This window comes from Apteryx mantelli, chromosome 3 (assembly GCF_036417845.1).
Source record: "Apteryx mantelli isolate bAptMan1 chromosome 3, bAptMan1.hap1, whole genome shotgun sequence".
In the NCBI taxonomy this organism is placed as follows: Eukaryota; Metazoa; Chordata; class Aves; order Apterygiformes; family Apterygidae; genus Apteryx; species Apteryx mantelli.
In genome coordinates this window covers 123,164,201-123,186,585 of record NC_089980.1, presented here as the reverse complement: position 1 = coordinate 123,186,585, position 22,385 = coordinate 123,164,201, and the positions used below count along the sequence as shown (strand labels likewise).

At 51.4% G+C, this 22,385-nt stretch overlaps 2 protein-coding genes across 3 annotated transcripts in view; one reads left to right on the top strand and one right to left on the bottom strand.

Annotated features, from left to right (window-relative positions):
• Nucleotides 1-11,310: 11,310 nt before the first annotated feature.
• Nucleotides 11,311-13,832, top strand: LOC136991692 (uncharacterized). Its single transcript, XM_067294835.1, has 3 exons — nucleotides 11,311-11,378; nucleotides 11,848-12,026; nucleotides 12,852-13,832. The coding sequence occupies exons 1-3, from the start codon at nucleotides 11,326-11,328 to the stop codon at nucleotides 13,346-13,348; spliced, it is 729 nt and encodes a 242-aa protein (XP_067150936.1). The 5' UTR covers nucleotides 11,311-11,325; the 3' UTR covers nucleotides 13,349-13,832.
• A 5,713-nt stretch (nucleotides 13,833-19,545) lies between these two features.
• Nucleotides 19,546-22,385, bottom strand: part of HPCAL1 (hippocalcin like 1) — a 74,485-nt gene continuing 71,645 nt past the window's right edge. For both annotated transcript variants that reach the window (XM_067294287.1, XM_013955087.2), the window contains one exon: nucleotides 19,546-20,716. In XM_067294287.1, the coding sequence (XP_067150388.1) occupies nucleotides 20,619-20,716 (98 nt within the window). In that variant the 3' untranslated portion in view covers nucleotides 19,546-20,618. The remainder of the gene's footprint in view (nucleotides 20,717-22,385) is intronic.

The window sequence follows — 22,385 nt, the reverse complement described above, 5'->3', positions numbered from 1 at the left end:
CTGCTCATAGACACATTCAGCTGCAAGTACTCTTGCAGAGGTTTTTGGCAGTGTCTGAGTGCATAGGCATGGGGATGGACCAAAATTACTGTGAATTGGTGCTAGCTCAATAATGAAAAAGAAGTTTAAAAACCCAAGCAAAATAACAGCACCAAAAATTTCAGCGCTATGGAAGTAGTGTACAATGGTGGCTGGCGTTGAAGAAAATAAAGCTAAAAAATGAGCATGGAAATGCAATGAAGAACACAAACCTAGCTGGCTGGTGGAGGAATGGCTTAATGTCATTCTCTGAGAATCAAATCCTGGAATATGGAAATTAATTGTAATTGTCCCTTATAGCCTCCTTTGTCCCCTTGCTGTATCCTGGACAGCATTGAAGAACCAAAAATGCAGGGAGTCAAAGGCCCCATCCCCTCTTCTTCCTCTCCTCCAGGGATAAGCAGTCCAGCAGGTTGCAGCACCAAGGCACCTTTTCACTTTCTTCCACAGCCTGCTGTCCCTGGAGAGATGGCGTGGCCACCATCCCATGCAGGGCCACACACCTGCATCTCAGTGGGAGGGTTTTGGCCTGCTCCAGTATCTTGCAAAACAGACGTTGTCTCAAAATTTCGCAGAGGTGAATGCTGGGGCTGTCAAGTCATCCAAAATGGAAAGTAAGGTTTTTTTCAACCAACTTCCTGTATTTTGAGAAGAAAAAATAATATTTCTGTCTCTCCTGGGGGTGTTCCCACAGCAACCAAAGCTGCCCCAGTGCCTGCTGCCCGGAAGGCATCACCTGGGACCCCGGCATGGGCACTGCAGGCCATGGCGGAGGCAGCAGCTGGTGGCCAGCATCTTCTTCTGCAGGCATCACCAGAAAACGGTACGCTCCGGGGGGGGGGGGAGAACTTTCCCCCTCGCTCCTCCTGTTTTTTCCCCAGTTTCCAGCAGCAGCAGTGCTGGCAGTTATCAAAGAGCTGAGCAGCTGTGGGTTTGGCAAGCTGTATTGATGAAACCATCTCATCGCTGGTATGGCTGTAGTTGCCTCGATCCTGGAAGACACCTGCAGCGTCTCCCAAGAGCTGCAGTTTTGCCAGGGCACTTGTGTGGGTAAGGGAGGGAGGCAAAGAGCTGCAGGCACAGGGCTAGCCACAGCGCGTGACACGTATTTCTGCAATACCCACGCCATCTCCCGGCCCGAGCATGGCTGGGGGCACCTTTGTGTGTTGTCCTGTCTGTGTGGTGGGGGAGGATGCAGTGCCATTGCCAGCCTTGTGCCGTACCCTGACAATATGCCATACTTCAGCCAGCATCAAGCCTGTTCACTGCGAGCCTTGCAAATATTAATAATTCAGAATGAAAGCAACACCATGGCCATGCAACACCTTGACATCTAAACTAGCTGAGTTTATTTTATTTTATCCAAGGAAAGCACATGCTATATTTGTGCTTATGTTTATTAATGACATATTAGTGCACATTCATTGCATTTATCTTCCCCTGAAGAACGAGCTGTCAGCATTGTGCCTGTTACCCTTGGTTTCCCCCGAAAAGTGGGATCAATTATTTATCCTGAAAGGGGTCCAGAAGAGTATTGAAAAAAAGAATAAAGAGAAAGGGGGAAAACCATAAAGAAAATAACACTGAATACTGAGAGACACTCTTCAGCACTTTTCTGTTTAAAAAAGGTTCGGTCTCCATCCAGAAGCAGCATCATAGTTTTCTGCTATTTCTTTGGGCATGCTCAGCACACACATGGGGCTTTGGCTTTTTTTCCCAATTGTCCCCAAAACATTTTTAAAAATACTTGCAAAGAAATCTTGCCGTTAGAGGAATAGCCACAGAGGAAGGCCAAACCCAGCACTGGGCAACTAGCCCAAGAGCTGGGATGCAGGGACTGGCTATATTGTTCCTGTATTTTTTCCATATGAGACAACGTGCAAATATCCTAATTGTATGTGCTAGTTGGCAGTACCCTCTGAATCTGAGCACCTGAAGTATTTCTGCGAAGAACTCCCTGATTTCTCTTATCTGATTTTTGCCCTGCTTTATTCCTGTATTAGGTTTAACACCCACCTGCTGAACCATCTCAGCAAGGAGCAATGGAGCACATCCGCATCGACTGACACACCTGCAGTCTGCACTATTAAAATGAAGTGATCACAAGCTGGCCCTGAAGCTGCCACCACATTAAAGATGCAGGAGAAAAGTTCTCAGAAGCAACAGAGGGTCCTGCAGAGGTGAAAATGAGCTCACCTTGGTGATACTGAGTGCTATTTACTTACTTTGGACTTCTCTAGTATTTAAAAGTACTCAGCATAGTATAGGATACAACCCTAACAGCACTTGGAAAAAAGAGGATGATTGCTCTTGCACTTACCCACACCTAAGACATCAGCTAGACGAGGCAGTTTGTGTTTTATCTCCTGTGTGAACAAGTCGAAGACTGTATTAGAGAGGTGCTTTAACATGTGTGTAAAAGAAACTCATGGGGGTTTTCCCTAGTGAGAACAGACTTGAGTAGAGCTGTGCACAGCCACATGACTGAGCTTTTAGGAGAGCAAGCCTGGACAACCTCTGCTGCCAGATTCAACTAGGATAACATCTGGACTGGGGCATCTAAGCCTTCATGGACCCTAACCAGCAGCAAGCTCTAGCCTGTGGACCTTGGTAGAAATGGGGCTGGCTGAATCTGTACCCAATGGCACAGCCAGTGTCTCGGAAGAGCTGGACTTTCTCTTTTTTTTTGTTTGTTTGAAACCAAAGGGCAAAATGCAAGCAGATACTTGGAAGATGCCTTTGTGCAGCCCCAGAAAGGGCAATAGAAATTTTCTCTGCAGACATCTTTAACAGGACAGGACATCCCGTGAAGCAGCCGCAGCCACAGCCAGCATCAGTGGGGAAAACCAGGCTCCCTTGCATGCACCTCAGATGCGGGACTGCACGTGGGGGCCAGGAGGGACCTTGTGTCCTGCTGTCAGGCAAGACACTGTTCCCGCTTGCTATAACCCAAATCATGAGGATTTTGGTTGGAGTAAGTTATTCCTCTCTCAGGGAAACCACCAGTGGCTGTGGCAGGATCCCAGAGGGAAAGTCGCCCTTGGAGGGTCCGAGGAGGCTGGCGTTGGGCCTCAGGAGCTGTAACCAGGAGCCTGCCAGTAAAGCAGGCAACACAGGGCACTTCTCTGTGTATGTGGAAAGACCCAGATGTGGAGCTTTGGAAGGGTTAGCTGATGAGACCCGTGGGAAAGAGCAGCACCGTTCACCTGAAAGTGCCACTGTGCACAGGCATTGCATGTACAACAGATCAGTGTTTTCATGTGTCGGAGCAGAAGAAACATGTCATTTCTGAGTATCCTGTGAAGGTAGGAGTTGAAATTAGGTGCTACACCTGGAGACCTGCCTTTCAAACAATGCAGAGGCCAGGAAAGAGCCCGAGGTGAGCGGAGGCAGCAGATGCTCTGCCTGCATCCCTGTGCAGAGCCCTGCGCCCACCCTCAGTGCCAACCTGTTGTGGTCACTAAACTGCCCCGAGATGGGTTCTCAGGCACATGCTGCCCCAGAGATGGAGCAGCTCCAGCCTCCTCTGGGGACCAAGGCAATTCGGCACCCCAGCACAGCCAGCCCTAGGAAAGACTGAGGGATCTGGGTGTGTCAGGGAAGGACCACGGAGAAGTTGTCACTGGCACCACTCCCTGCACCAGCCTGTTAAAATAACCCGTACATCCTTGGAAAATGCATACAACATGTGAGGTCTGGCTGCGGACACACCAGTTACCCTGATGCAGGCAGATCTCTCTCCAAAGCTTTTACACAGAGAGATGCTCTGCTCTTTTTTTTTTTTTTCCCTTCTCCTTTTCCAGTGAAACACCTCCCCTCCCCAAAGTGGTAACAGCAGTTATCAGGTTCATCAGTAATATATGTGACTTCACACAGTCTGGGGATCTCAAAATGCCAGTCTGCCCACTGGACCATTAAAATAGATGACTGCTCCTAACCTTTAAATATGAATAAAGGGTGTCCTGTGTAATGGATTGAGGGCTATTTGATAGAGACCATCTGTCCAATAGCTACAGAAATGCTCACGTTGCTCTTCACAAGAGTTCATTACTCAGAGGCTAATGCTATAAAAACGTTGCAAGGGGACTTATTTAAAAACAAACGGCTAATGCAAACCTGACAACAGAGAAACACAGGACCGAATCCAAGCACCTCTGCCACCCAGGCTGCAGTTACGCTGCAACCAGACAGACACTAACTTAATTTGAAAGGCAATGACATAATTCTGAATTAGCTTAATAGGACCTGCAATTCCAACAGAAAAGTCTAAATTTATGTAGTAATTACCCAGAGTTTTTAGGGTTTGAGATATCTCAGTGGTGAGAAAATAATTACACAGCTTATAAAAGGGTGGTAAAAATGGACCTGTTGATGACTTTTTGTGTGTGTTAAACTCCACTTTTGCTAAGTTGGACTATTTTTGATTAAACATACAGTTTGCCAAAAAACCCAAGCCACTTAACCAGTTGAAGTTTTCTATGATTCCCATGGACCTTATTTCATTAACCCCCTCCCCCCAAGCACCCCCTCACCAGAAGGACCCACCCAGCAGACTGCTCAGCTGTAAAGCTCTGCCTCCCTCCCAGTTTCTCATTGATTTCTCCAGGCTTCGCCCCTGCTTTTGAACTTTGCATAGATCAACGCTCAAATGAAACATTCTGGCAGACAAGCCTGTAAATTACCCTCTCATTCCTCATTACCTGTCAGGAAAGCAGATATGTTCTCAAAGGAGCTTTTCAAAGTGGAGCCAAGCTTTTCAAAGTTAGCGAGTGATTGAAGATGCACAACTTCAGCTTCTGAAGCAGGTCTGCTTTCCTCAAGACAGCTGCTTGGCACATGCATCTGAGCTGCTTTCCAGGACTTCGCTGGCCTTTAATCAAAAGGTTTCCATGCTGGCAGCCGCTTTGGGAGAGCTCAGCCTACCTCGCCGGTCTTCAAAGCCCTCCCTGGTGCCCTGGGAGCCATGCACGCCCACCTATCCCAGGCATCCTGCTCGATGGTGCTCCAAAAGGGGAGCTGAGCTGGAGCTCAGCACATGCACCCAGCACAGCTTGCTGTGGAAATCGTCTTGGCCCTCTCTGCCCTGCGCACATCACAGAATCACAGAACAGCTGAGGTTGGAAGGGACCTCTGGAGATCATCTAGTCCAACCCCCCTGCTCAAGCAGGGTCACCTAGAGCACATTGCACAGTATCATGTCCAGGTGGGTTTTGAGTATCTCCAAGGAAGGAGACTCCACAACCTCTCTGGGCAACCTGTGCCAGTGCTCTGTCACCCTCACAGTGAAGAAGTTTTTCCTCATGTTCAGACAGAATGGCCTGTGTTTCTGTCTGTGCCCATTGCTTCTCATTCTGTCACTGGGCACCACTGAAAAGAGTCTGGCTCCATCCTCTCGACACCCTCCCTTCAGATACTTGTACACGTTGATAAGATCTCCTCTCAGCCTTCTCTTCCCCAGGCTGAACAGGCCCAGCTCTCTCAGCCTTTCCTCATCGCAGGATGACTGACTATCTTACAGTCCCAGACCGTGTGGGTTTTGTGTGGCGTGAGGGAGGGGAAAAGGGGGAGAGGAGATTTACTGCATGACTCCACAACTTGCTTCAAAGACCAAAATTTACTACAGAAGCTGCAATGGTACAAAGCAAGAGTTTGTTTTAACAGAAACTCAGCTTAACTAGAATACTTATTTCTAATTACACTAAAAGTTATGCTAACAGTAACTACTTAGTAAACAGAAAAGGATAGCTAATTTACGCTAATTGTAAATACCCAAATGAATGAACTAGGCAAACCAATCCTGATCGATCTTACCCACATGTTGCCTCAGTGGCCAACGTACACTCAATCCCAGGGAAGTAACTGCAGGAGGGAGTCCCCGTCCTGAGGGGCTCCGCAAGTTGGCAGACCCGCTGTCACCCGCAAAGAGCCAGGACGGCCACCAGGGCCAACCTATTTATACCCTTCAGGGGAAGGTGGAGGTGGAGTTGCTAGGCCAGTTGCAGTTCTCTTCACACAGGCAGGCGCAGTCCCTGGCTCTTGGCTGCTGCAGGCTTCAACTCTCCTCCGTCGTTGTTGTGACCATCGCACCCACAGTCATGTGTTGAGGGCAGGTGACCAAACACCCCCAAGGGCAGGCTAGCTGCCTCACACACTCTTTAGCACTGAAGAAAGGAGTTTGAGTGACTGAATGACTGCTTTACTCTTGCAGTGGGGGTCCCAAGGAGAGATCCCATAGCTGGGCTAAGAAGGAGTTAATTCCAGTCCGCAATGGGGCCCCAGCAGTGAAAGCAGGTGTTATCTCTCAGGGTCCTGATGAGGAGGAGACAGTCCTGATCACAGCAATTAGCACTGCCCCAGCGGTGAGAGGAAGCTTTTGTTTCTCAAGGTCCTGGGGCCCAAGCAGGTCTTATCTCAAAGTCTTGACATCCTCCCTTTTGAAGCGTAAAACACAGGAATTCAGGCTACTTGTAACTGGCACCAAATGTATGGGGGCGGGGGAAGCTGGGAGCATCCCCCCACACTCCTCCACAACCCGCTGACCAGGTTGTGCTTAACACATCTCACCGCATGGACCAGCCCAGTCGCTCTTATTCTCTCTGTTTCCATTTCCAACGACATTCTGGCTCTTGGCTTGCTAGCCTCCTCACCTTACCCCCCAAACCACCCTCGCCTTTAGCAAAGCTCAGCTCGGTATGATGGTGCGCCCCACCGCCACTCCCAAATGCATTTGGCCGCCCTTTTTCAAATATTAAAGAGAAAAAGATGAATCAGTTTCATATCCAGACTTCTAAAATCCTCCAAATCTAGTGAACCAAGCTAGAGCGGAGAGGCGCAGCAGATCTTATGCACTTTGGAGTGCCCCTGGGAACACAAAGAACGTTTGCACAAATGCAGACACCCCCCTGCATCACAAGAGTGATTTGACAGTGGAGGTATGTTGAAGCTGAAAGGCCAGATGCTCAGGTGAGGTAAAATGCCTTTGGCTCATGGCAATCAGTGGAGCTTCCTTGTTTTACACTTCAGGGTCTGATTCAGAAGCCCTGATGCCTTGCCTGAGTGCAGAGGAAGCGTGAAACTTGGGGATTTGGGGCACCATCTGGGCCCTGGTTCTCGAGTGGGCACAGGCTGCCTCCAAACCTTGTTCTTCTGTCCCAGCGAGAACAGGGCCTGTTGCAGCCATGCCGGGCAGGCTGCCCTGTGCGCCCGCAGCCCCCGGCCCTCACCCCTGTGGCTGTGCCGTGGTCTGGCCAGCGCATCACAGCGTGTGGCGGTGGCACCCGGCTGGCCATGGCCACCAGCGCCCGTCCGTGCCCCAGTGGGGCGCAGTGCTGGCGCGGGGCAGCGGGGAGACGCAGGCTCCCAGCCCAGCGGCACTGCCCAGCACAGGGACACCGCTCCCAGCCTTGCTCAGGCCTGGCCGGCGCCTGGCGCTGCTCGGCGTGGGGCACGGTCGCATCGCAGCCGTCTGCCCGGCCGCGGCGCCATGGGGCAGGCCAACTGCTGCGGCGCCCGGGGCGCTGCCAGCCCCGCTGCCGGCTCGCAGGCACGCTCCGGGACCTGCAGCCGCGCGGCTCCTGGCACCCGCCTCGGGCTCGTGGACAGGGGAGCCTCCCGGCCCCCGGCGCCGCTCGGCGCCTTCGTGTCGCGCAGAAGCCCCCAGCTCCTGCGCAGCGACCGTGCGCGGGTGACCTGGCACCAGCGCACGCGGGACAGGCACCTCCTGCTTTTCCCCGACGCCGTCGCCATTGCCAGCTTCAGGTAAGCAGAACAACCCCCCACCACCGCCTCTGCCAGCAGCCCCCAGGCACCGTTCCTCCCCGGAGCTGCTCCTGCGGGAGCAGAAAGTGCCTCCTGGGGGCTGCCGACAGGGCACCTGGCCCCAGCACACGTGGGCTGGCTCCTCTGAAATCTGGCAGGGCCGCGCAAGCAGAGCGGCACGTGCTTTCCCGTCAGCCGGCATGCCGACACAGGCACCCACAGCTGGGCACGAGAAGGGACTTTGGCTGAGCTCTTTGCATTTCTTCCTTCCTGAAGAGCATCTTTCTGCAACAGCTATCATCAGTCCTGCCCAATACCGCTTGCTTGTTGAAGCCTCTAGGAGCCCAAGCCCCACGGAGGTGCCCCAGAAGGAGGCCTTCCTCCTGTCCTCACTGTGAACGCGCTGCGTGGATGCCCTTGGCTCCCAACAAGGACTTGTGGTCCAAATGACCTGCAGCTCCCTGCATGGCTGTCCCTACGCTGCGAGGCGGGACACACCTGCCCTTGAATTCAGGGCGCTGTGAGAGGAAAGGGGCCGCCTCCTGGTTTTGCCATCCTCATTCGCAGCCCTGACCACACTTCTCCTGCCCGAGGCTCGGGGGGCCCACCCCAAGTCTCTGCCCCCAGGCAGCGGCTCTGCCCGGGAGGACTGCTGGGGCTGCCCCACGTCACAGCCTCCAAGGCGCTGCCTGCTCTTCCTCCCGGCAGATGCGGCACCACCTTCCTGCTGAAGCACCGGGCGCATCTCAGCGAGCTCCGGGTGCTGTGCGGGAAGGACGAGGCGGCGTGCGGGCGGAAAGATGAGGAGGAGGTTTTTGGCCTAAAATGCGCCAACACCCTCGTCCTCGTGCGGCCCGGCGACCTCTGCGTGGTCACTTTCCGGTGAGTCTTGGGGACGCCTCCAGGGCTGTCTGGGGCTGCTCTGCAGGGGAGGAGCAGCGGGCTCTGAGGCTTGTTTCTCCTCTTGGCGGCAGGTCGCAGGAGGCGAAGGAGCTGTGGCTCAGCGCCGTGCTCAGGTGAGCCCTGCCGGGCAGCTCAGCCTGCCGGCGGCGGGCGTCCAGGCTGCAGGTGGTGCAGAGCTGCCGGGGCAGCTGCCCCAGCGACGCAGCAGTGGAGGTGGGGCAAAGGGACACCCTGCCGTGCGCGGGGCAGCTCCTGGGCAGAGCTGCCGCTGCCCCTTCCAGACGGAGGAGGCGCGCGGGCAGCAGGCCCGGGGGCGCTGCAGAGCGGTGCTGCCGGCGAGCGCTGCGGGAAGGTCTGCTGGGCGAGGGTGGCGTGGGGGCGCTGGGCTGGTGTTGGGGAGCGAGCAGAGAGGGCGGCGGGTGACCCAGCTCTGCCTTTGTGCCTGCCCTGTGCCCAGGCAAAGCCGAGGGGCCCAGGAGACCCGCGTCACCCGCCTGGCCTCCCTTCGGCTCCTCATGGAGGTCGTTGGCTTCTACGGTCCCACGAGTGTCCCTGGGCTTCCCGCTCCGCCCCGAGCGCCCGGGGGCTTTTGGCAAGAGCCCCTGCGAGCAGCAGCTCACGTGGCCTCTTTGCTCTCTTGCCTGGTCGGCGTCGCTGAGCGCCCAGACCGTGGAGGCGTTGATTTCGGCAGAGGTGAGCGGGGGCTCCCGCTGCCCCGGCCCTTGCCGGGTGCTGGCGGCAGTCTCTGAAACCTGAGTTTCTGGAGGGAAGGCGGCAGGGGCCGAAGGCCTCGAGACACCGGCCGCTGCCTGACGGGGCGGTCTGGGAGGAGCTGCCCAGTGCCGGGGACGGCGCGGGAGGGCAGCCTGTCCCCTGGGGCCACGTTTGGGCGCCTTGCGCGGGGCTGCGCCCTCTCGGCATCCACCAGCCCCCCAAGACCGCCCGGGGGCTGTGGCCCGCAGGGCCGGGTCGGCGAGGCCGGCCGCAGCCACTCGCTGGCGGCCCTTGCTGCTGCGGGGCGGCTCGGTAACCTGCACCCCTTTCTTGCAGGCTGGCACCACGCAAGGCCCTCTCGGTGCCATCAGCTCCTGCGGACGGGCTTTGCCACTCGCCTGGTGAGCTGGAAAGAGCAGCTGAGCAGCTGCCTTCTCACACGGCGCTCGACAGCGGCTCAAAAGCAGGGGCCCCTGCTGCCCCCCCGCCAGCACCTCGGCCGTGCCAAAAACCTCTGCCCGTGTCCGACACCCCGCGGTATTTCTGTGTGCTCCCCCTTGCTGAGAGGAAGCAGTCACTAGGAGGTGGGAAGAGCAGCAAAGCTGCTGTGCTCAGAGGGATGGTCACACTTCTACAGCCGAGCTGGTGCTTCCCTCAGGAAGCCAGCCCCTGGCTCTGCCCCAGTTCCCCCCGCGCGGTCGCCGTCGCTGTTGCCACACACAGCTCTGCTCTTCAGTCGGCAGCGCACGGCACTGCCCGCAGACAACTCTCCTGCTGCCTTTTGAACCTGCCTTTTGCTTTCCCCTTGCTTGCAGCTGATGGGCCTACGACAAGGAAGAGCTTGATCCCGTGGCCGTTTGCTCGGAGGCGCACCTTGGCCAGCGGGGACTGCCCAGGGCAGCCGGAGCCTGTCCTCAGGAGCCCTCTCTTTGGGCAGCCTCTGGCAAGGCTTTGTGGGGAAGAGGAGAGCCTGCCCCAGGCAGTCCAGGTAAGCCAGCCTGGCCATGCAGCTAGCCAGCTTCTCGCGCGACGCAGCCATGCCCAGCGCTCGGGCTGTGGCTCTCAGGAGACAGGCCATGGGGGGCTTTGCCTCCACACGCACTTCTCACCGGCAAGGCCTGAAGCTCAGGTCCCATCCCTAAAGGGCCTTTCTGCACCCGAGCAACTCTGCTGTTTGCTTTTGCCTGCAGGATCTCCTGGCGATATTGTACAGGGAAGGACCTGCCACCGAGGGCATATTCCGCAAAGCTGCCAGCGAGAGAGCTTGCAGGGACCTGAAGGAGGCCCTCAACACAGGAAGGACCGTGGAGCTGGAAAACGAGCTGGTGCACCTCTTGGCTGTCATCTTGAAGGTGAATTCTTCTGCCTTGCAGCTGTGAGAGGACATTGCGATCCTGCAGGGGCCCACTCGAGTGCCTAGGTGGGCCCAGGAGGCACTCAGAGCTGAAAGCCTCCTGAAGGCAGATGACATTTGTTCAGGCTGGGGAAAGTTTGGCAGCTGTCTTTTCCACCTGCTTTCAGTTCCCCTTGTTGGGCCACCCATTTCCTGCCTGCCCATGGGAAAATCACTTCCTCCTCCTCCTCCTCCTCCTCATGCCCAGAAGCCTCCTCAGGGAGGAAGGCTGAGATTTTGGGGCGGACTCAAGGCTGATAGGCTGTTCTTGCACTCAGCCAGGCATGTGCCAGCGGGACAGGGACTCGCGCAGCCCACTGTTCGGCCAGCGGCCATGAGCACCTTGGAGAGCTGGTAGCTCAAAGCAAGCTGCCTCCTCGGGAGTCCAAGTGCCCCTGGGGATGCTGCCTCTGGGCTCAGGGCTGATGTCAAAGCCTCATCTCCGTATCTTGGCCTTGCAGGACTTCCTGCACAGTATCCCCTCCACGCTCCTGTCAGCAGCCCTGTATGAGAAGTGGATGCTGGCTCTGGAGAAGCCAAGCAAGGAGCACCAGATTGAAGAACTGAAAGTGTAAGTGTTGTAGGCAGTGCCAGCATTCTGGAGCGTCTGGGAGAGGCCGGGGCCTTCTCTGGCAATGGGGAGGCTCCTGCAAAGACCTGTCCTTTCTGTCAGCTTGCTAGTGCTGATACGACACAACACAGCCCCAGGCTTTCACAGGCCTTCGCAAAGCCTGCCAGCCCGTCTCCTGACAACCTCGCCTTTATTCATGCTGTCGATCTCCTCCTAAAAAGCAGGCACTGTGCTGAGGCGCCCGCCTTTCAGTCAAGATCTTGTCGTTCCAGATCTGGTACTTAAGCAGCTGCTCAGCTGCCGTTGAGGTTTCTTGATGGGACTTGTGCAAAGCAGCAACAGAAAGCAGGGGCCTTGCTCTCTGTGGAGGAGGCGCCATTTGTGGGAGTTTACTTGAGACTTGCTCACAGCAAGAAGCAGCGGCCACTGCCCCCTGAAGTCATGGCGCCTTCTGTTTGTGTTCACGTAGGGTGGCTGACCAACTGTCCCGGGCTAATTGCCTCTTGCTCAAGCCTTTGCTTGCTGTGCTCCACCGCATCAGCCAGAATGCGGAGACCAACAGGATGGACTCCAGAAACCTGGCCATCTGCGTTGGGCCCAACTTGCTGAGCCCAGGCACTGGAAATGCAGAAGGAGATGAACGACAAGGTATGTTGAACTCGCCTGCTAGCTGCCCGCTTCGGGGCACAGCCGAGCCATGCCCATGCATCCCATGGCCATTGCAAAAGCTAACTGCAGCAGCAGCAGCAGCAGCACCTGGGAGCATGAGGGCGCCCCTCCGCTGGGCTACCCGCAAGCTGACAGGCAAATCTCTTACTGCAGCTGCAGCCACAGAGCTACAGCTTTGGGGACAGAAACGTCAGTCGGGAACAGCAAAGACTGTTGAGCCCGTTTTCAGCCCCTTGCCCTGATGTCCGTGCTTTCTGTGTGCTGGTGCTGGTGGAGTTCCTCATCGACAACTGCACAGCAATATTTGGGGAGGACATGGCCTTTCCTGGCAGCCCCTCTGCCGAGCAGTCTTCCAAGCACACCAGCAGCTCTGCAGGTAGGAGGCTGCCCTGAGGACTGGCACCACCCAGGGCTGCTGGTTCCTGTTCTTGAGCTGGCTATGGGAAGATGCCTGTGGCAATGCAGAGAGGTGCCGAGGGTTCAATAGCTCATGGCAGTGCTTTTGTCCTGCAGCACTTTCCAGAAGTGGAGAGTGACAATGCTCACTCCACACGAGGCCTCCCAGATGTTAAACCTCTGTAGAGCTCTGCTCTTCACAGCTTTGCTCACTGCAGACTAGAACGGCACTCTCCCCGTGCAGGATATTGCCCCCGGGAGTACTTGTGTCTCCTGAACTGCTCCTCACCTCCATAGGGGCTAGGGCTGCAGCTTGCCATCTGCCGGGGCTACGTGGTCCCGCCGGGAAGCCCCCTTTCCCTGCAGTGGGCCACTCAGAACTAGCTAACAGGCTCCTTCTGCCCACAGGACGTCCAGGTGCTGCTCAGGAAGATGCTTTGGCCAACCATAGCCCAGAGCCTGAAGTTGCATGTGGCCCCCCAGCCGCTGAGATGCAGCAGCAGCCCAGCGAGAGAAGCCCCAGCGGGCGCAGGGCATATGCAACATGCGCCTCTGCCCCTCCACTGCTGCCTCCTTGGAAAAACGATCGCAGCACGATGGACAGGAGCTACTCAGAGCCAGCCCTGTCCTGCCAGGTCCGCTCGGAAGGCAGCAGAAGGCACCAGAAGCAGAGCAGAAGCGCGGACAATGTTGCTGTTGGGCAGCAAGAGCTGCGCTTGGAGCACGAGGCCCTGCAGAAGCAGCCTGCCATGTTGCCTGCCCAATTCTGCCATGGCGCTCCACCCCAAACATCCTCCAGGCGCTCCCTGGACAGTGCCTTGCCAACTTCCCGCGGCCCCTCCACGATGCGCGTGGGACCTGCTGCCATTCCCTCGCGCGGCTTGTGGTCCACGAGAACCACCTGAGCAGTCGCCAGCATTCCTCTTGCATGCTGGCCCTGGGTCGGGAGCCATCAGAGCCCCACAAGGTCACCGTGCGCAGGGATCAAGGAAGCTGTGCCTGTTGGGAGGTGCTTTTAGTCTACACAGCTGGGCAGGCTGAGGTGAAAGCAGGAGGAGCTTCAGGCGAGCTTGTATGAGCCAAGAAGACATGACAGCTGCAAGGAAAGGAAACATTGTGACTTGCTGTTTGAAAGGGCCCAGCGTGGGCCTGGTTTGGGCCAAAAGGGAAAGAAAGAAGCCGGGATGAAGAAAAAAGGAGAGGAAACAGGAAAGAAAAGAGGAGAGAAAAGAGGAAAAGGAAAGGGAAGGAAAAGGAAAGAGGAAATGGAAGAAAGAAGAAAAGAGGAAAGAGGAAAGGATAAGAGGAAAGTACAATGTAAGGAGAAATGGAAAGCAAAGCAGTGGAAAGAAGAGGAAGGAATCAAAAAAGAAAAGCACAAGGGCAGAAAAACACAAGGAAAGAAAAAAGGAAAGGAAAATGGGAAGAAAAAGTGAAAAAGTGGGAAAGTAAGAAAAAGGGAAGAAGAAGGAAGAAAAGAGAAAAGAAAGAAACCAAGAAAAGTGGAAAGAGAAGAGGAAAGTAAACAATGGAGGAAGAAAGGAAAGGAGCAAGGAAACAAAAGAAAGAAACCTCTTTCCCTACAGAAATGGGAAACAAGGAAAGGAAAAAGGAAAGGAAGGAAGAAGCAAAGAAAAAAAGAAAGGCAAATGGAAAGAAAAGGAAGGAAAGCAAAACAAGGGAAGAGAAAAGGGAAAGCAAACAGGAAAGTGAAAAAGGAAAAAGGAAAAAGAAAGACAGGAGGAAAAAAGAAAAAGGTAAGAAAAAGGAAAGAGAAAAGAAGTATCTAGGAAAGAAAAACAGGGAAAAATGAAGGGAAAGCAAGAGAGAAAAACAAGATAGGGAAAAGGAAAGAAAAATGGGAAAAGAGGAGAAGGACAAAAAGGAAGGAAAGGGAGAAAAAATTAAAGGAGAAAGGAAGCAGGAAAGACAATGTACAGCAAAAAGGAGAATGGAAAAAAAGAAAAAAGGAAGACCAAAAAGGTGACAGAAACAAGGGGAAAAAAACAGGAAAGAAAAAGAAGGAATGAAGAAAAAACCCTTGGCAGCATCCTTATCACCTTGTCACAATGGTAACACCTGCAAGGAGCCATGGTGGATTCCTGCTCAAAAGAGCTACACCTGCCGCTCATTGCAGAGTGAAGAAAACCCAAAGGAAAGGAAAGAGCAGGAAAGAAAGACAAGGGAGAAAAAGGGAAAAGAACGAGAAAAAACAAAAAGAAAGGAAGCAAAGGAAAGAAAAAAGGGAAGAGCAAAAAGGGAAGAGAAGAAAGGAAAGCCAAAGGGGAAAACGAAAAGGGAAAGCAGAAGAGGTGAGCAAGAACAGGGAAAGAAAAAGAAGGGCAGGAAAACAAGGAAATCATATGAAGAAGGAAAAAGAAGGGCATTAAGAGGGGAAAGAAAAAGAAGGAGAGGAAAACAAGGACAAAGAAAGGAAAGAAAGAGAGAAAGGTAAGAAAAAAGGAAAGCAATATCAGGAGAGAAAAAAAGGAAGGAAGAAGCACTGAAAAAAGGAACAAAACAGGAAAGAAACAGGAATGGAAAAGCAAGTAAAGGAAAAAGGGAAGAAAGAAGCAAAGAAGAAAGGAAAGAGAAAAAGAAGGAGAAAATGATAAAGGAAAAGAAAAAGAAAAAAGAAAATAGTGAAGAAAAAAAACAAGAAAGAAGACCAAGGGAAGAAAAAAGGGAAGAAAAGGAAAGGGAAAAGGGTGAAGAAAGGGAAGGGAAAAGGAAAGAAAAAAGGAAAGAAAGAATGAAAGAAAGAAGAGAAATAAGGAAAGCAAAATGGAAAAGAGGGGAAGGGCAAAAAAGGAAGGAAAAAAGGAAAGAAAGACAAGGAAAGAAAAAACAAGGAAGGAGAGAAAAAGCCCGTGGCAGCGTCCTTATCACCTTGTCACAATGCTAAAACCTGCAAGGAAACATTGTAGATTCCTATTTGAATGAGCTACGCCTGCCGCTCATTGGTTAAAAAAAGGAAAGCAAAGAAAAGAAAGGAATGAAAAAAAGGAGCGAGAGGAAAAAGGAGAGAAGAAAGGAAAGGAGAAAAGGAAAGGAAAAGAGGTAAAGAAAACAGAGTAAAGCAAGCCAAGGAAAGGAAAACCCAAGGAAAGGAAAACACAAGTGAAGAAAGACAAGGGAGAAAACGGGGAAAGCAAGCAAGCAAGCAAAGAAATGAAGAAAAACAAAAGGAAGCGAATGAAAGACAAGGAAAGAAAAAGGGGAAGAGAAAAAGGGAAGAGAACAAAGGAAAGCAAAAAGGGAAAGTGAAAAGGGGGAAGCAAAACAGGAGCGCAAGAACAAGGGAAGAAAAGCAAGGAAAGGAAAACAAGAAGGAAAAAGCAAGGCAAGAAAGGAAGGTAAGAAAAAAGGAAAGCTATCTAAGGAGAGAAAATGGGAAGAAAGAAGCAACGACAAGAGGGGAGCAAAAAGGGCAGAAATGTCAGGAGAGAAAAATGGGGAAAGAAGAAAAGGAAGGAGAAGGACAGAAAGAAGAAAGGAAAAAGGAAATAAAAAAGGAAAGGAAGAAAGGAAGGACAGAAAAGGAAAGGGGAAAGGCAAAAATGGAAGAAAAAGGAAAGGAAAGAGGAAAGAAAAGAAAGGAGAGAAAAAGCAAAAAGCAAAGACATGGACAGAAAAAGAGGAAAGGGAAAAGGAGAGCAAAACAGAAAGAAAAAGGAAAGAGAAGTAAGGAAAGAAAAGGGCCAGAACATGAGGGAGAGACAAACAGGACAAGAAAGAAGGAAAGAACAAAGGAAAGTGGAAAGGAAAGAAAACCAGGGAAAGCTAAAAGGAGAGAAAGCGAAAGGCAACCCAGAAAGAAGAAGAAGACAGAAAGAAAGGCAAGGTGAAAGGGGAGAGGAAAAGAAAAAAGCAGGGAAGACAGACAAGGCAAGAAAAGCAAAGGACAACCAGGAAGAAAAGACAGAAAGAAAGGGAAGAAAGAGGAAAGAAAGGGTAGGAAAGAAGAAAAGGTGAAAAAAGGAGAGGAAGAAGGAAAGAAGAAAGGAAAAAGAAAAAGGAAACAAAAACAAGGAAAGGAAAAGAAGGAGGAAAAAGAAAGAAAGGCAAGGGAAAAGGAAGGAAAAAAGCAACAGGAAGCAAGAAAGGGAAAGGGTAAGAAAAAAGGAAAGGAAAAAGAAGAAATCAGGAAAGGAAAACAAGCAAAGGAAACAAAAGGAGAAGAAGAAAGAAGAAGAAAGAAAAAAGGAAACAACTGAAAAAAGGGGAGAAAAAAACAGAAGAAAAAAAGGCAAGAAGAAGGGGAAAGGGAAATGGGAAAGGGACAAAGGAAGAATAACAAGGAAAGAAAAGCAAGGAAAGAGAAAACAAGGAAAGAGAGAAAACAAGGAAAGGAAGCAAACAGCTTTGGCTGCTGTCGGCAGCGGTCTTTGGTTAGCACCCAGCTCCCCGTGTAGGGCTCAGGGGAGCCTCGGAGCAGGAGCAGGGGCCCTTTGGCTGGACTGCCCCGTACCTTGACAACAATAAAGCGCTTTTCCGCAGCTCTGTTTGACGGCTCCTTGTGTCTCTTTCCAACCCGCCGGCACTGCACGTCTCACAGCTCCTTCTAGACCCTTCGGCTGGTACGGCGGCTCTGCTTGAATGCCCTGGCAGAGCTACGTAGCCGGAGGGGAAGGCACTGAGCAGCGGCATCGCTGCTCTTGCTGTTGTCAGGGAGGGCAAGCGAGATTTGGGGAAGAAACGCCTCTCTGTCCGGGAATCCGGGGCCGCCCCCAGGGAGCAGCAGGTAGCAGTCGGGTGGCAGAGGAGTTGCCAAGAGGTGCTGCTGCTACTGCAGAAGCGGCTGATGGGAAAAGGAGCCCCCGGGCATGGCAGGCGGGCTGTTTCCCGGGGGTAGCTGTTCCCAGGCCAGCGAGGAAAGGGGCAGGAGAGGACCGGGCCTGACGGGAGCCGTGACTGTGAGAAGGAGCGTGCTGGCAGGCTGCAACTGCAGAAGAGGCCCCCTCCGTGGGAGCCGGGGCTCTCTCCCACACGGAAGCCAAAGCAGAGGGTGCCGTTGCAAGTCGCCAAAGGCATTGGCCCTTCTCGGGAAGCTGCAGCCCCTGTCAGTCTTCTCTTCCCCAGGCTGAAGAGGCCCAGCGCTCTCAGCCTTTCCTCCTCTGAGAGACGCTCCGGTGCCTTCGTCATCTGAGCAGCCCTTTGCTGCACTCGCTGCAGGAGCTCCCCACCTCTCTTGCCCTGGGGAGCCCAGCACTGGAGCCAGCACTCCAGCTCTGGCCTCCCCAGGCCTGAGGGCAAGGATCACCTCCCTCGACCAGCCGGCAGTGCTCTTCCTAATGCAGCCCAGGACACCGCTGGCTGCCTTTGCCACAAGGGCAAAATTGGGGAACTAGTGGGTGACAGGAAGACGAAGCCCAAAATATCGAACGCAGAACCGGAAAGTCTCAGAAGGCAGCGAGAAAGGCAGAAGAGAGGAAATGTACAACGAGGCAGTCAGGACCCAGCCCCAGTCTGAATGGCACCAGCCGGTGGCTTGTCAGCCTGCTGGACTAGCCCCACGGAGGACAGCGAGCTTTCCGCCCAAGAAACGCCGGCATACTTCAGAGCAAAAAGTCTGAAGTCAAAGAAATGGGAATTTTTGGCCAAGAAAACGCAAACTCTGTCATTTTGTTTCACTGAAAACAAAGTCATAATGAGCTTTTTGTAATGAGTTTTGTTTTTTTTTTTTAAGAAGAAGAGTTTTGGCTTTTTGAACGGTTACTCAAACTGGCCATTCACCAAAGACAGAAGCTTGGAAAGCAGTAGAGGTGAGATAGCAGGAAAAGGTGAAAAAAGGATGACTTTTATAAAAGCAGACAAATGATGAGGGAAGAACCGATGGCATTTTAGAATGCGAAACCAAAACAGTTTTTAGATCCTTGGTACCTAAAAAAAGGATATTGTGCAACGTTTGACTAAAAATATAACTGACTCATTTTAAGATCCCACAAACAAGCCACATGTTCGAACATTGTGGTCCCTCTCGGAGGCACCGTCCTGCCTCAAGGTCAGAGATGTTTTTGCACGTTCCTCCACATACAGAAACACATCTAAGTCCACAGAGGCAAATTTACTGCTGCTGTAGGACCAGTGACCTCGTTCATCTGAATAACCAACTACCTAGTCCATGCAAAAAGTACCATTTGTGTAAAAGCATCTGCAGCAATTTTAATTCTGCAGCATTTTCCTGCAGACAAAATGAACATAAATAGGCTAGAAATAGACCATAAACAAGCAACTATGGAACATTTTTTTGTATTACTTTGGGGTTGTTTTTTTTTTTTGCTTGGCTTGCCCAGGGAAAGCAAACAGATTTCTGATTAACTTCACTTTCAGGGTTTTGCTCATCAGCAGGGTGTTGCAGTTGAAAGCAATGTTGGTTTAATAGCTCAAATTTGAATTTCTAGAAAAAAGACAATGAAAACACTTCTCTGCCTGGCAGCGCTGACATGAGTCTGTATTGTAGCCTGAGTTTGACCTAACAATGCACCTGCACTTGGATTCTGCATGCGTCTTCTCTCTTTTTTTTTTTAAGCAGTAAGTGCTGACACCTAACTAGTGCTGTGATTTAGCAGGTTATCCTGCATAGCAAAAATCCCTTAATTACCTGCTTAAAACTAAGTTAATGCCTAAGCATTTGTTGATACTTCAGTATTTTGCAAAAAGGACAGACTTCAGCAGCTGCTTGCAGGCTTGACGAACGTGGGGGAAACCACTTTCTGTGCCACTGGGGGTCAAACATTATTCCTACAGCACGTGCCTAGGGACAAGGCATCTATTTGTACAGGCAGGAACAAGGTATGTTTCCCTTTGAATAAAAAGGCTGTGGTACTCAAGGGCTGTTGGGGAGAGGTGGGAGATGCAGCATCGAGCCAAAGGAGAGCAAAGAGGACCAAAGGACCAAACCGCTATGGAGAAGGGCTCCCGATACCCCGCATCCTAATACCTCTAAGTTTCCTGGCTTTAGCGCAGCGGGATCCCCAGGAAGAAGCAAACTTATAAGGAAACATATCTTGGCCAAAACAAGGACATGGGAGCTGGTCTCATCCTTCAGCCACATATGGGATTATACAAATTTGTTGCACAGGTTAAAACAAGACAGGTGTTGACAAGAAAAGTAGTCTTTTATTTCAATTATTATTTCTTGGCATTAGGCAGATATTAAATAACACTGGAATGCACAAGACTATTAACATATTGACAGCAAAAGGTAGGAGGTGTAGCAAAGTTGAGGACAGCAGTGCGAGTCACATCACCTCATTTCACTCAAAAGCCATTTAACGCAGCAACCACCAGAAAGTAGGACTCCACTGAGAAATACAAAATTAGGATTACTCCTTTCAGGTCTTTTGTTAATACAGTAATGCTGGAACAATCAACAGTAAAAATGAACAAATATTTGCATTCAGTAATTAAACAGAGTGAAATATCCACAAACTGCTAGTCATGCATTTCTTTTTGAACAGCAATTTGCTAATGCATAAATATCACAAAAAACAATCTCCAAGATTTGAATAAATCACAGACAACTAGAAGAAACGAAGCTTGGATTCTATTTTATGCCTTAAATAGATGACCTAAATATTTAAAATTTTACTTCACCATATATATATAATTTATATATATATTAAAAGAAAGTAAAGACCATTAGATAAGTGCAAGCAATTTTCCTCAAAAAGAAAATTGGAACCATGCCCAGGAAAGCTGCTTTTTTTTTTTCCTTTTTTTTTTTTGAACTTTCTACTCCATTCAGTCCACATTTTTTACATAGTCATTTCTGAAGCAAAATAAATTATATCTACCATCTGCTATGTTGGATAAAAGTCCTACCTAGCATCTCCTCGGGACTACTAGAACGTCATCTTTCTTACAGACTAAGCAAAGTGGTATGTCACCAGCAATTTGAACTCTTTGTATCTGCATGTAAACATACCTTTCAATTAACGTTACATGTGTAGAGTGAATCATAACATTACGGGGAAGCAGAAATGGAGCTGCCAAAGGAGAGTTGCACTGGTGTTTGTTAGTGAGAGGAGCGAGGGCCGTTTCACTCGGACACACACAACCTGGCAATGGGATCTTATCTGCTAACTGTTGAGGAATGACTGAGAAGGCATCCATTTGCGAGCAAAGCTTGAACGACAAGCCGGTATTCTCTTTGCAAACTGTCCAGTTTAATCAGAATTGGCTTGCGCTGCTCGGGTCACATTGTAACAATCGCACGATAGAGGGATCGCTCTTGGCACCTTTAATAAACTCTTCCAGGGACAGTTTACCTTGAAGGGAGGAAAAACAAAAGAGAGAAAAAAAAGAGTCATTCATGCTGCCACCACCGCTGTAGCTTAAAAAAAAAGCCCTACTCAAAGAAGGTTAAGCAATATATGTATATTTAATCTATTGCAAATGCATGTGGGGGGGATGTACAGTGCAACGCACTGCAGTCAAATCCTTCTCCAGCCCTTAAGCCCAGATGCATTCTTTTTCGGTAGAAGAATCTAGCATAATAAATGATATTTTTTATTTTAAAAGACATTATCAAATTAAAAAACAACTGCTCTAATATCATTTCTCAGTTTTTGCCTTGAACCAAATTACACAAATTGCAGCAAAACATTAATACGAGGTATGGCACCTGACTACATGCATGCTCTGAAAATGATGTCCATATTATATGACATTTTAGATCTAAACATCCCAAATCTCTTCACTTGGCACTGTGATGGCTTGTTGTGGCATTTAAGGTTGAGCAGCGACGGTTCCTCCTGCACTTACAGTCCATTTGTGGGACCTGCTGGCTGTACAGGACGGGGACGCTGCACAGGGCAGACCGAAAAGCCAACCTTGGACAAGCCGTGCTTTCCCACACCTTACTCGGGCATGTTTCTGGTTTACAAATCTTTGCTTTCGGCTGGATTTGCTGGCTGGGACGCACTGGATATAAATCTGTGGCTCTGACCGGTGAGTCCCTGGAGGAGCGGCGGTGAGGAACAACCGCCCCCGAGCCGTGGCTGCGACGGTCCAGCGGCGTGGCACAGCATGGCACGGCAGGAAGGCCCCAGCTGCCTCCCAGACCCGTCCCCCTTGACGAGGGACCAGCCCCGTGCCCAAAGGCTGCCTCGAGCCCAAAGCTGAACTCCGCCTCCACTAACTCCACTAACACTTCTGTTCGCTGTCCTGAACGGAACGGCGCCTCCAGCCCTTCCCCTCAAGACACATTACACACAGTCACGCACATTCAGAAATAAGCCATAATAATATGCAGGAGAAATGCCACAATTTTCCTGAACGATTTGCAAAGATTTCCCCCGCTGCAGGTGAGAAACGCAGCCTCCCAGCAGAGGGCAAGGGAGAGGGGAGCTCCGCCGGGGCGAGAGCTGGCGCTGGAGGCTGCATTCCCGCAGCCCCGGCTCTGTGACACCCTGGGGCGATTCTTCCTTGGGGACTTCGCTTAAATAGCGCGTGTGCAATGATACTACACAAGCCCAAAGCATGAGGAAGGCTTGGCCGGGCTGGGAGTAGTTGTCACCAGTGCTTGCTAGCTGCCTGGTCATACCATTTACTCCTAGAAATGCAGGCCCTCACTCCCCAAACTCTTCCTGTGTTTCAGATGAGATGTAGGAGGCAGGAACTGCTGCCTCTCTGAGAGGGCAGCCTGGTGGTCTCCCAGCTGCTCCTGCTCCCAGCCATGCCCTAGGACACGGGGAGGCACAAATTCATCGCATTGTTTTTTACTAGAGGGTTTTTAATAATCCACATTGAGATGGTCTCAGCCTCCTGCAGGAACAGGGGAAAGGACTGGACTCAGTGTCCAGCACCCAAATCAGGTCAAGTGTGGAAAAGTGAGTACATGTCCATCTTGTAGAAACACACAGAAGCTCAAAAACAGATGGTACACTTCTACCCTCGTTCCAGGTTTTTCAGCTAATGCTTCCAAATAAAGTGTTT

Coding starts and splice junctions, on each gene's coding strand:
- LOC136991692 (XM_067294835.1), top strand. CDS start 11,326: ATGCTGGCTCTGGAGAAGCCAAGCAAGGAGCACCAGATTGAAGAACTG. Junction 11,379..11,847: donor CAGATTGAAGAACTGAAAGT/GTAAGTGTTGTA, acceptor GTGTTCACGTAG/GGTGGCTGACCAACTGTCCC. Junction 12,027..12,851: donor AGAAGGAGATGAACGACAAG/GTATGTTGAACT, acceptor TTCTGCCCACAG/GACGTCCAGGTGCTGCTCAG.